General features: G+C 48.3%; 1 protein-coding gene across 3 annotated transcripts; it reads right to left on the bottom strand.

Annotated features, from left to right (window-relative positions):
- Positions 1-7,631, bottom strand: NOCT (nocturnin). Of its 3 annotated transcripts, none has more exons than XM_072119411.1 (3): positions 7,237-7,631; positions 1,222-1,491; positions 1-955 (listed from the first exon to the last, which is right to left on the bottom strand). In XM_072119411.1, exons 1-3 carry the CDS (start codon positions 7,514-7,516, stop codon positions 120-122), a joined length of 1,386 nt encoding a protein of 461 aa, XP_071975512.1. In that variant the 5' UTR covers positions 7,517-7,631; the 3' UTR covers positions 1-119. The 3 variants fall into 3 exon arrangements, with proteins under 3 accessions (XP_071975512.1, XP_071975514.1, XP_071975513.1); XM_072119413.1 differs by lacking the exon at positions 7,237-7,631 and adding an exon at positions 4,709-4,775; XM_072119412.1 differs by lacking the exon at positions 7,237-7,631 and adding an exon at positions 1,706-1,833.
- Between the last annotated feature and the right edge of the window lie 3,454 nt (positions 7,632-11,085).

Raw genomic sequence — 11,085 nt, 5'->3', positions numbered from 1 at the left:
AAAAACCATACAAAACAAACACGTACATGTCCATAACAACTGAATGGTCAGATGAGTCCAGTAAAATAAATAGGATCATTATCCAATGTCCTGCATCACAGAGAGCGGCCTGGAGAATATTATAACAACCTATCGGGGTCTACACTAAAGCCCAAGTCACAGACCAGAGACAGATGATCTGAAGGGTAATTGAAAGACGGAAGCCTGTTGGGCCCAATCTGCTCTTCAGTCAGCAGACTCAGAGCAGAGTTTACCTTGAGAGCATGCTGCGAATACCAGATATAATCCAGAGTGTTGCAGGATTCCCCGGTAGGACGGATCTTCCAGGTTGTGTAGGGAGGTTCTGTCTCTCCATCATGGCTCAGCACCTTATAGGCACTGTTGAGGTTCAGACTAGAGGAGGCAAATCTCTTATATACTTCCTCACTAGGCTCTGCATTGAAGTCCCCACATACGACCAGCGGGATGGTGGCCCCTTGGGTGACAGACTCCAGATTGCGCAGAAGATCTGTGCCCTGGGCCAGTCTGAATCTCTCCCACCCACTGCGAGCCTTCAGATGGGTGACAGCAAAGCACACCAGCCTGCCCGTCTCCTTACACTGCAGAACCTCCGCAATGGCCACTTGGTTGGTTTTTAAAGTCCGGGCAGAAAGCCTGATTTTGGCACTGCTGACAAGCTGAAAGCGGTCCTGCAGGAAGAAGAAGGCACAGCCATCCGGCCCGTTATTGTGTTCCACATCTAGGCACGGAGACCACGGCTTTGCCAGAAAGGTGCATTGATAACCTAACCTACTAAGGATTGGTTGGAAAGTATCAAAATAGTGATCTACTTCTTGTAGGCACAAGACATCAGGACGATAGAGGAGGATCTCTTCCAGGATCAGGTACTTCCTCTCTTCCCACTTCAGAGCCTCCATTGGACATTTGATGAAGTTGTCCTTTCCTTCTCCGAGAGCTGCGAACAAAGACATACCATGTGAGACACACTGCATGCATCCGCATTGCTGCACTATAGATTATGGGAATCATGGAGATAAGTGCTCAGGCATCAGTCAGTACCATCATCCGTGAATGGAGGAGGAGCTGCACACATCTGTTACCTCTGTTCTATTCAAGGGGGCGACAGATTTTAGGCCACCGTCTATAAACTAGGGCTATGGCTAATACTATTCTATATCTACAGACGAGGAGGTGAGGTAGTAGTAATAGTAGTAGTTGTACCTTGAGCCAAGATATTCCACTGCATCACTCGAAAGGTGTGTGGGCTGCCAAAATCATCTGCCCGGCTAACAAATTCCCTATGGAGCCGAGCGGGGCGGTTCTGCAGAGCCACCTGGCATTCTTCCAGAAGATCTTTGGGGTCCAGTGGGTCCAGCTGTTCATGGTCAGATTCTTCAAGGTAATTCTGGTGTTGGGAAATGGCAGCTGTACTGCTGAGCGTCTTGGCAAGGGCACTGTACAGGCGACTGGTGCTGTTTCCCATGGAACACACTTGGGGGAAAAGAAACAAGAAAAAGACGTTATAATTTTTTATCAAAGCAAAGGAATAACCTGCATAACATTGAGATTAGAGAACCCTCTGCAAATAAATGGGGAAAGAATTGCAAGCAGAATTGCAAGCTTCCCATGATTTTAGGGTAGGCCCAGGACAGCACCAAAGCATTCCCGTACATTATATACAGTAATAGCATTTCCGCAGTCATACCTTGCAGAGACAGAGCATGGTATCCCTGTGTAGTGGGCATGGTCACTGAGAACTGCACATCCATCCTGCTGGGAAGAGCCATCCTTCAACACTGGACCGGAGCTTTGTCTGATCCATGTGAAGCTGGGCTTTTATCACCTTGTGACTAAGTCTGTCTAAGCCCATCAGTAGATAAGTCACGTCACAGACATTCAAGGGCAGCCACAGTACAAACACAGCGTCCAGACTTCATGCCTACTGGAGGGGGGGGCACAGGCTTAGGGAAGACTACGTCACCTTATACTGTGCGCAAACCAACTATATACCTACATCCAGTGCCCCCTAACATAGAGGCATCAGGGTTCTCCCCCACCACCTTACATCCAGTACAGAGACTTCTTTTCTCCATGAAAGCTTCCAGCTCACACATTATATGGCTCCATAGGCCCCCACCGTAATATCACGTTGCCAAAACATTTTTTTACACTTGTTTTTAAAAATCCCCCCCCCCCTTCTTCCCCAACACAAAGTGCAACAAATTTAAACAGAAATAAACAATTCCCTGTCATTCCACCCCATGGGCAACAAAAATCAGCATTATAGCTCAGCCCAAATGTCTAGATGAAGATTTGGGCCCCTTGCACACAAATGTAAGAGGGAACCAATAACCAGGACCAACCGATATTGGTCCCCATAGACACCTATGGCGCCCAGGCACGGTTCAGTGTGCACACATTATTTCTGTGTTTGGTCATGGATCATATAGGACATATCCTATTTTTTCCCAAATAAGAGCACTGGCCACTTGCATCTCTATGGAGAGGGGAGGGGTGAGCGGCGTCTATTAATAGCAAGTATTAAGGGGGGACCCATCCACAATGGTCTACATCTATTCAAGAAAACATTTAAGAATCTGTAATACAGTGGAGAATTTGAGGCAATAACTATTGAAAGCAATAACATTAGATACTTGGGATGGGGACAATATTTTTTCACTTGAAGCAAATCTACCATCAGATTCACACATGGATAATCCAGAGACACAAACATAGATCCCGGCACTGTGACTGTGGTAATCATATCTTTTATTCATGGTCTCCTACCTTCTAAAATAAACTTTTAAATTATGCTAATGAGCCTGAAGGCCTCATGGCGGTGTTACCAGAGCCCCTCCATGCTGTAGCTTCACAGGCCGTTGCACTGCCTCCCTCCTGCCTGATGTAATCACACTGCAGCACAGGAAGTTTCAGCACATAGTGGGAGGAAGGGGAGTGCTTACACACTAACAGCCTGTTTAGCTTTAGCGCGGAGGGGCTCTTGAAAGCACCCCAGGAATCCTTCAGGCTCATAAGCATAATTTTAAAAGTTGAAGCCACAGACAACAAGATTACCAGTGTCACAGTGTCTGGATCTATGAGTAAGTGTCCCCGTTTTATTTGTAGAGATGCATCTGTAAGTAAACACTTGAATGAAACATTTTGTCCCTGTATAAGTATTGAGTCCATCTTAAGCTCGGAGGACCTCCAGAAGCATTTACCTACGTGACAGCTGCATCAGGACACATCAGGGTTAATAGTAATATTTTGTATGAAGATTGTATGAAGACGTCAGTCTCAGGGATGTTGTGGTACATTACAGAACAGACTGTACAAGGTTCTCCAGGCTAATACATAATAAAATCCACAGACATGCAGAATATATCTGCAGAGGCCCCTGTGTGATAGGAGAACATCCGCTTCACAGTGAATTTCTAAGGATACCAGAGCTCTAGGGAAAAATGCTCCAGCCCCAGGATAGTGTATATATCAAGTACAAGTATGTGTGTGACCCAAAGTAACTACTCTTATAGACAACTTTACGTCCTCTCTAGAGGACAGTTTTATAGTTGCTTTGACAATACAAAAAAAAAAAAAAAACTCAAAAAGTAAAAAAAAAAATTTAATAATTCATGTAACTTATTCTGACCGTTTTAAAAGATATCCCTGGCGATCAATGTCTGACTGGTGCGGTGTTCTAGTGAGTGATCTGCAATACCAAGCACGGCCACTATAAGGCTACATTCACACTGCCGTATGGGGGACGTATATATACAGCTGACATATTTACGGCCTATATACGCCCCCCCCCCCATAGACAGTAATGGGCGCATGGCGCCCTACAGGAGCGGGACGGTGCCGCACATGTGCACCACGGTACCTGGTGAAAAGATAAGACATGTCCTATCTTTTCTCTCACCCTCCTCTCCCCGCTATTTATAGCCAGAATTTACCCAAACCAAAAAGGTGTTGTCCTGGCACCTTAAATAGTTAAAATATGATAAAAGTAGTTTTGCACACATAACCAATCCCCTGCTGTTCCCGCTTTCAGGTTAGGTTGACACCAGTGTGTGACATGAGGCAAAGAGACCTCTGGGGCGCAGGAACATTTTGGCTACAAAAAGTGAACAGTAGAAGGTTTCTAAAGTTTTGGATGGCTGGACAACCCCTTTAATGCTGGTGCTTGCCTCTTATAAACATCTCTAAACATGAATGTAAAGCAATCCTCTGTTATGACGGCTGTGGGTACATTCATTATGCAGAATTATTATGGCGTCATTGTAGGATTTCCTATCCTCCTTATCCAGGAAACATTTCCAGGGTAGGGACAGGCTGATTTTTCTGGTTACCCCTTTGCGCCTGCAGCAAGTAAGCACGAAGGGAGCCAAGTATGGAAATTCTGTCAGCAAGATACAGTAGACATCTAGTATTACACAAGACCTTGCTTATGTCACCAAGATATGGCCAGAGCCCCTCCTAGATCTAGCTCCGTGGCCTCTCTGACCTTGGGACCCCGGATAAAGGGAAAGAGTTCCATGAGCCAGAGACAAGGCAGATATACTGTCTCTCACACCGTCATTTCCTTGTACTACTAAGACAGACAAGACGTCCAGCACTCACTGTTGCGTCAGGCAGCTGTCGTCATCCGTGCTGCCGCTGTGCCAGGGGAGGCTAGTCATGACAGGAAGGAAGAGGCCGCAATACGCACCTAAGAAAAGCCACACAGCGCTGCCAGCTCCCACCAGGGACACCCATGACATCTAAACTTCAGTCACATGGGCAGCACAGAGAAGGGGAAGAGCACAGTGACATCTACTGGTGGTAACTCATCACTGCTGCAACGTCACACGTCAGAGCAAGTACTAGAGGTTTCACATGTAAAAAAGGACTTACAGCAGGGAGCCGGGTATTAACCACTGACAACCCGCACAAAGGGGGTCCCAAGATGTGCCCATGTAAACGGATCTTATGAACTGGCACAGAGACTATCCATGTGAAAGGCTTCAGAAAGGACTGATACATCACCAGTGGGCTGTGCCGAGGTCTCCAGCTCATCATACATGGGGTTCTCATCTCTGGAGGATGTTACACAGACAACCTAATGGTATCATTGGGACAAGTGCAATTCTTAGTTTCCCCATGCGGAGGCGCTGCAGTAACAATGAGCACTTATTGTTGCTTTGTGGTTATCTTATTGGGATTCTATCATTGTCCACAAAAGGGAACCCCCATAGTGGGGATCATTGTGCACTTATGTCATACAATACACTCTAATGTAAGTTTGTAACCTGGAGGTGCTACAGAGAAAAGGATAGGGGGATTAACAACCAGACCACCATGTCCGAGGCTACACAACCTATTTAAGAGGCTCTCTAGGACAACATTTCTTCCTGCACACATTCAGACTGGTTGAGTACGTTTTGTAGTCGGCCTGATGTCTGACAGACAAGTGCCAACAACTAGTTACACTCCGGGGCACATTCCAAAGAAAACCAGCGGCAGCAGCGCTCATCCCAATCTGCTCAGGTCTGATCCTGCTACTACATGTTCTGGAGAGCTCACTAATACCAGGCATAGCCAAATCTCTTCCAGGAAGTAACCTGGTCATGTGATGGACACACAGGTACATGGCTCTACAGACTGTTCTGATAACTGTGCCCGTCACATACCTGGGACAGAACCATAGCCACAGAGTAATCTATGGAGCTTCCTATGGAACAACAGCAATCAAAGATCTAAAAAACTGTGGGGATTGAATTCAAAAAGTAAACAGGCGACCCCTAGTTCCAAACGGATCTTGCTAATTTACTGATTTTTTTAGTAAATAAACAGCTATAAAAGTTATCAAAGGTGTCTAAGTAATCGTGGGTTACTTAGACTCTGGCTACAGTCCGGGGCTTTGGGCCCCCCGCTATGTGGCAGGACACCGTACAGTCCGGGGCTTTGGGCCCCCCGCTATGTGGCAGGACACCGTACAGTCCGGGGCTATGGCCCCCCCGCTATGTGGCAGGACACCGTACAGTCCGGGGCTATGGCCCCCCCGCTATGTGGCAGGACACCGTACAGTCCGGGGCTATGGGCCCCCCGCTATGTGGCAGGACACCGTACAGTCCGGGGCTATGGGCCCCCCCCACCCCCGCTATGTGGCAGGACATCGTACAGTCCGGGGCTATGGGCCCCCCCCACCCCCGCTATGTGGCAGGACATCGTACAGTCCGGGGCTATGGGCCCCCCCCACCCCCGCTATGTGGCAGGACATCGTACAGTCCGGGGCTATGGGCCCCCCCCACCCCCGCTATGTGGCAGGACATCGTACAGTCCGGGGCTATGGGCCCCCCCCACCCCCGCTATGTGGCAGGACACCGTACAGTCCGGGGCTATGGGCCCCCCGCTATGTGGCAGGACACCGTACAGTCCGGGGCTATGGGCCCCCCGCTATGTGGCAGGACACCGTACAGTCCGGGGCTATGGGCCCCCCGCTATGTGGCAGGACACCGTACAGTCCGGGGCTATGGGCCCCCCGCTATGTGGCAGGACACCGTACAGTCCGGGGCTATGGGCCCCCCGCTATGTGGCAGGACACCGTACAGTCCGGGGCTATGGGCCCCCCGCTATGTGGCAGGACACCGTACAGTCCGGGGCTATGGGCCCCCCGCTATGTGGCAGGACACCGTACAGTCCGGGGCTATGGGCCCCCCGCTATGTGGCAGGACACCGTACAGTCCGGGGCTATGGGCCCCCCGCTATGTGGCAGGACACCGTACAGTCCGGGGCTATGGGCCCCCCGCTATGTGGCAGGACACCGTACAGTCCGGGGCTATGGGCCCCCCGCTATGTGGCAGGACACCGTACAGTCCGGGGCTATGGGCCCCCCGCTATGTGGCAGGACACCGTACAGTCCGGGGCTATGGGCCCCCCGCTATGTGGCAGGACACCGTACAGTCCGGGGCTATGGGCCCCCCGCTATGTGGCAGGACACCGTACAGTCTAGAGTCATAAATAACACAGGTACAGGTGGCCACACATCACTAGGGTGCCAGGGAAAGGGGTGGCTATGACTGGTCACCCTGCAAGCACCCACCATGTGTGTGATATGTTCCACAGCACTGGGTGCCCTCGGCATATGCGCCCGCTGCGGTTTCTTCTTGGCACCGGTGTGAATAGAGAGGAGCACAGGCTGTACCCGGCTCACTGCCCCTCCCCCGCACGTTACATAACGGCAGCCATGACACTCACCTGAACGAGCAGCCGCCCGGGCCGTGCTCCCGGGGGCTCCGCCTGCAGGAGGGGGTGATGACGAGGATGTTCCCGGGGTAGATGCTGCTTTGGTCGGGGCGTCCCCGATCCAGCCGGCCAGACTATGACAGCAAGCAAAGGCCGCCAGGGAGCCCCGGACCGGCGGGGACAGCGCTCTCTTGGCCGGGGAGTGGTGGGGCTGCTGCCGCAGAGAGGAGGCGCACAGTGCGGGCACGTCTCTGAGCGCCGAGCACAGTCTGCCTGCCGCTCCCTGATACATCCCGCGCTGCTCGGCTGAGAGGACGGCGGAGGACACTAGGACCGGAGCACACTGCTTCCCTGCGCTCCCTGCACTGCTGGATACCGGCTCCTCCGCACTGCCGACGTCACCGGCGCGTCACGTGCTGGGATGTTCCACCCTGCGGTGGGGGGAGTCAGGATATCACTGCCCTCTAAATATGGCTATTATTCCAGCTAACCTTATCAAATTATTTATTTTCATCAATATTTCTATACTATATGACTTTGTGTAAGCACACTAAATCTTTGCGTAACAAATGCGGCACAGTTGCTTTTTGTCAGGTCGGAACTCCCCTCTGCAGGAGTGGTAGCGTCTGTAGCCGGGTTTCCCTGAAGTGAGGGAGGATCATAAGGGACTATGACTGGTGGGAAGTGGGTGAAAGGTTACACAAGCAAATACATGGCAGTGCAATAGATGTAATGCTGAGCTGTGCACATTGTTTAAATAGCAGAACATGGCGACATCCCCTCAACGTGAGGTGGAAAGGTGCAGGTCATGGCTGGCAGGTCACCCTCATAGGACTACATGGGAATATGCTGTATAGTGGTGACGGTCTGGTACACAGATATTGAGGGGAGATTTCTCACAAGTGTCTGAGAGCAGAACTGTTCTAGTTGTCCATGCCAACCAATCAGACCTCAGCTTTCATTTTCCCGCAGATGTTTATAAAGTGAAAGCTGAGCTCTGATTGGTTTCCATCAGCAACTAGGACAATTTTACCTCAGAAACTTCTGACGAACCTTAGCATCTACATAGACCTGGGGGGAGGGGGACATGCAGGGTGAAGCTGCTTGTAGTTCTCCCATCCTGAAATGGATGGTGCATAGTCAACATTGTAATATTCTTCAAGTGCAGCACATCTTTGGTGCCTTTTCTTTGCTCCTTCTTTCTCCTAAAGTGAGCAATGTGTCTGTACACATCACAAACATGAGGAAAGAAGACTGTGAGCTGTGAAAAATTTGCTGGTCAGATTTCATGGATCAGTGTCATAATACATGATGCAAAAAGTACCTGCTTCTCCAGAGAACAGCGACAGTAATGATTACAGAGTCGGCTCTGCCGTTTTGCGCAAAGTGGGAGCTTTGATCCAACTAATTGTTTCCTCAGCAATTCCTCGAGCGTGTGAAGTTGGCGTCCCGCTTTTATATTGTTTTCTGCGCATTTTAATATGCTCTTGTGAGTATAACTTTTATTAATAAAACCAAGATTGTGAGAACATACTACGCTATCTTGTGCACATATTTTCTTCTAGTGCTCTACTATGCTATATGGTGGATCTAAGGAAGGATAAATAAAGATGTTCTGAATAGTGACCTACTGGTTGTTGGAAATTACTTTTTCATTGGTGGAATGCAACTAAAGACCATAGTATTGAATCTTTATAAGAAGGTGATGTATAACCCCCTTAATGTTTCCTGGTCGTTTTGGGAATTTTGGGGAGATCTCTCCTTACAGAGACTTTGCCAATAAAGGCCACCTCTGCAGGTGTGTTCAGACTTTCAGCCATTGATATTGTTAGGGATTTTTATGCAGGGCCCCAACAGCCCTCTTGACTTTTGTAAGGTGAGTCCTAATTAACCCTTTGAGGGAGGATGAGATAGCTGCCGGCAGCGAGCTGACAGAGTCAATGAAAGACACAGTCGGTCTTCCGATGCACTCAAATCAAACTGTTTATTTCAAACAGATACAGCTATATTTTAACACATAGAGATCAGCATTTGGGGTGTTGTATGAATGGAGATAAGGGAATTAGATTCTATTGGCCATTATGCTTTTGTACCAGCACATTCTGGGAAAAATGACTAGGCCTTGTTTACAGCCATGCTTATCTACACAATGGCTCCTAGAAGCTTCTTCATAACCAAAATAAATAAGAATACAGAGGCCTGAAGGACAGTAAGAAATGCCAAGGATATTGTGAAAAGGCAAACAACAGTTTAAATGAGAAAAATAGCTGAATTAAAACATTTAACTCTATATCTTCTAAGAGGGAAGCATACCCCCCCCCCCCCCCAAGGTGGCCGCTGTATCTAAGATGGCGGACAGTAGTCAAGATGGCGTCCGAAACCAGTGCGACCTCCTTAACATGGACAAACCACAGATGTGGGAACTGAACATCATAACATCATAGTGAGTTATGACACAGTGATTTCTGTTATGATCGGAGAAGTACTGTACTGATCTTACAGCTTTATGTGAGATGGGGACAATAGTGATCCAGCTGTTCTGCAGTTCACTGCATCATTACTTACTATTAATGAGTTTGGTTCACAGGGCTGTGGACTAGGGGGGTATTTATTATTGGCTTTGCTGAGCACAGTTTTTTATGTTCCTGTGCCTTGTGCGCTACATTTATTATATGTCAGCGGCACAATTTAGCTTCTTCTAAGACACTCACATCTTTTTTTCTATTGATCAATTTCGGTGCAGCTCTTTAATCCTGACACTTTTCCTGAACATCTAGACTAATATGAATAGTTTTTGTTGCATTTATTGGTGCAAAATGTGACCAATAAAAAGCAAGTTTACCAACTTTTCATTTGTTCTTCATAGGGGGTACCAAATACATTAACTGTCTGCACCACAATATAACATCATAGTGCAAATCACTGCTTAACTCTGTTGCCAAAAAACATCTATCACTAAAAATGATAAATGTCCCCTAAAGTTTCTCAAATGGAACATGGGCATCTAAGCCTAAATGGGAACATGTGATCACACTCTCCATCATACAGAAACATTGAGAGGACACTGACATAGGACCATATGACATTTCTCTCACATTATTCCTGCAGAATCCAATATTACATTCTGCAATATGACCCATCCTCAAGCAGCTTGGATTGGAGAGACACAATCCAAGCTGCTTGAGGTCCAGTGTGAAGTTTCCACAATCAGTGATGGTTTTGGGGAGTAATATCATCTACTGATGTAGATGCACTGCATTTTATCAAGACAGCACATCCCTCTACCAGTAAAATTTTTGCGAACTTCATGCTTCCCTCTGCCGGTAAGCTTTATGGAGATATAAATTATATTTTTCAGCAGAACTTTGAAGGTGCACACATTGCTAAAAGTACCAATACCTGGTTTAATAACCACAGTATTACTGTGCTTGATTGGCCAGCAAACACACCTGATCTTAACCCCATAGAGAATCTATGGGGTAATTTCAAGAGGAAGATGAGTGACATTAAGATTGCTCTCTTTAGCCCTGCACAATATCAGGATTCAGTGGGAAGTGAACCAACTAAACCACCGCAAATGATGACGTAAGCCGACACCTGGGAGCAGAGTCTAAGTTGTACCCGGTTTTCACCAGAGCCTGCTGCATAGCGGGTTGTACTTGCTACGGCGTGGTTCACAGGCACCACCTTGTCCACTATGGTGGCCAAGGCGAGGGGCAGAATCATGAGGCAGAGATAGAGTTGGGGACAGGCAGGAGGTCAAGACAGGCAGCACAGGAGCGAAGTCAGGAACGGAATCAAGGTCCCAATGGGAAATCAGGATGTACGCACATGGCAAGGAACATAGCTTTGGCAATGGTA

Source organism: Engystomops pustulosus, chromosome 1, assembly GCF_040894005.1.
Source record: "Engystomops pustulosus chromosome 1, aEngPut4.maternal, whole genome shotgun sequence".
In the NCBI taxonomy this organism is placed as follows: domain Eukaryota; kingdom Metazoa; phylum Chordata; class Amphibia; order Anura; family Leptodactylidae; genus Engystomops; species Engystomops pustulosus.
This window is presented reverse-complemented; position numbering and strand designations above follow the sequence as displayed.

Excerpts from the sequence above, each read along its gene's own strand:
- NOCT (XM_072119411.1), bottom strand. The coding sequence starts at position 7,516 with ATGTATCAGGGAGCGGCAGGCAGACTGTGCTCGGCGCTCAGAGACGTG. Across the intron at positions 1,492-7,236 it reads CCGGGCGGCTGCTCGTTCAG|TGTGTTCCATGGGAAACAGC; the intron begins GTGAGTGTCATG and ends TTTTCCCCCAAG. Across the intron at positions 956-1,221 it reads GTGGAATATCTTGGCTCAAG|CTCTCGGAGAAGGAAAGGAC; the intron begins GTACAACTACTA and ends CTTTGTTCGCAG.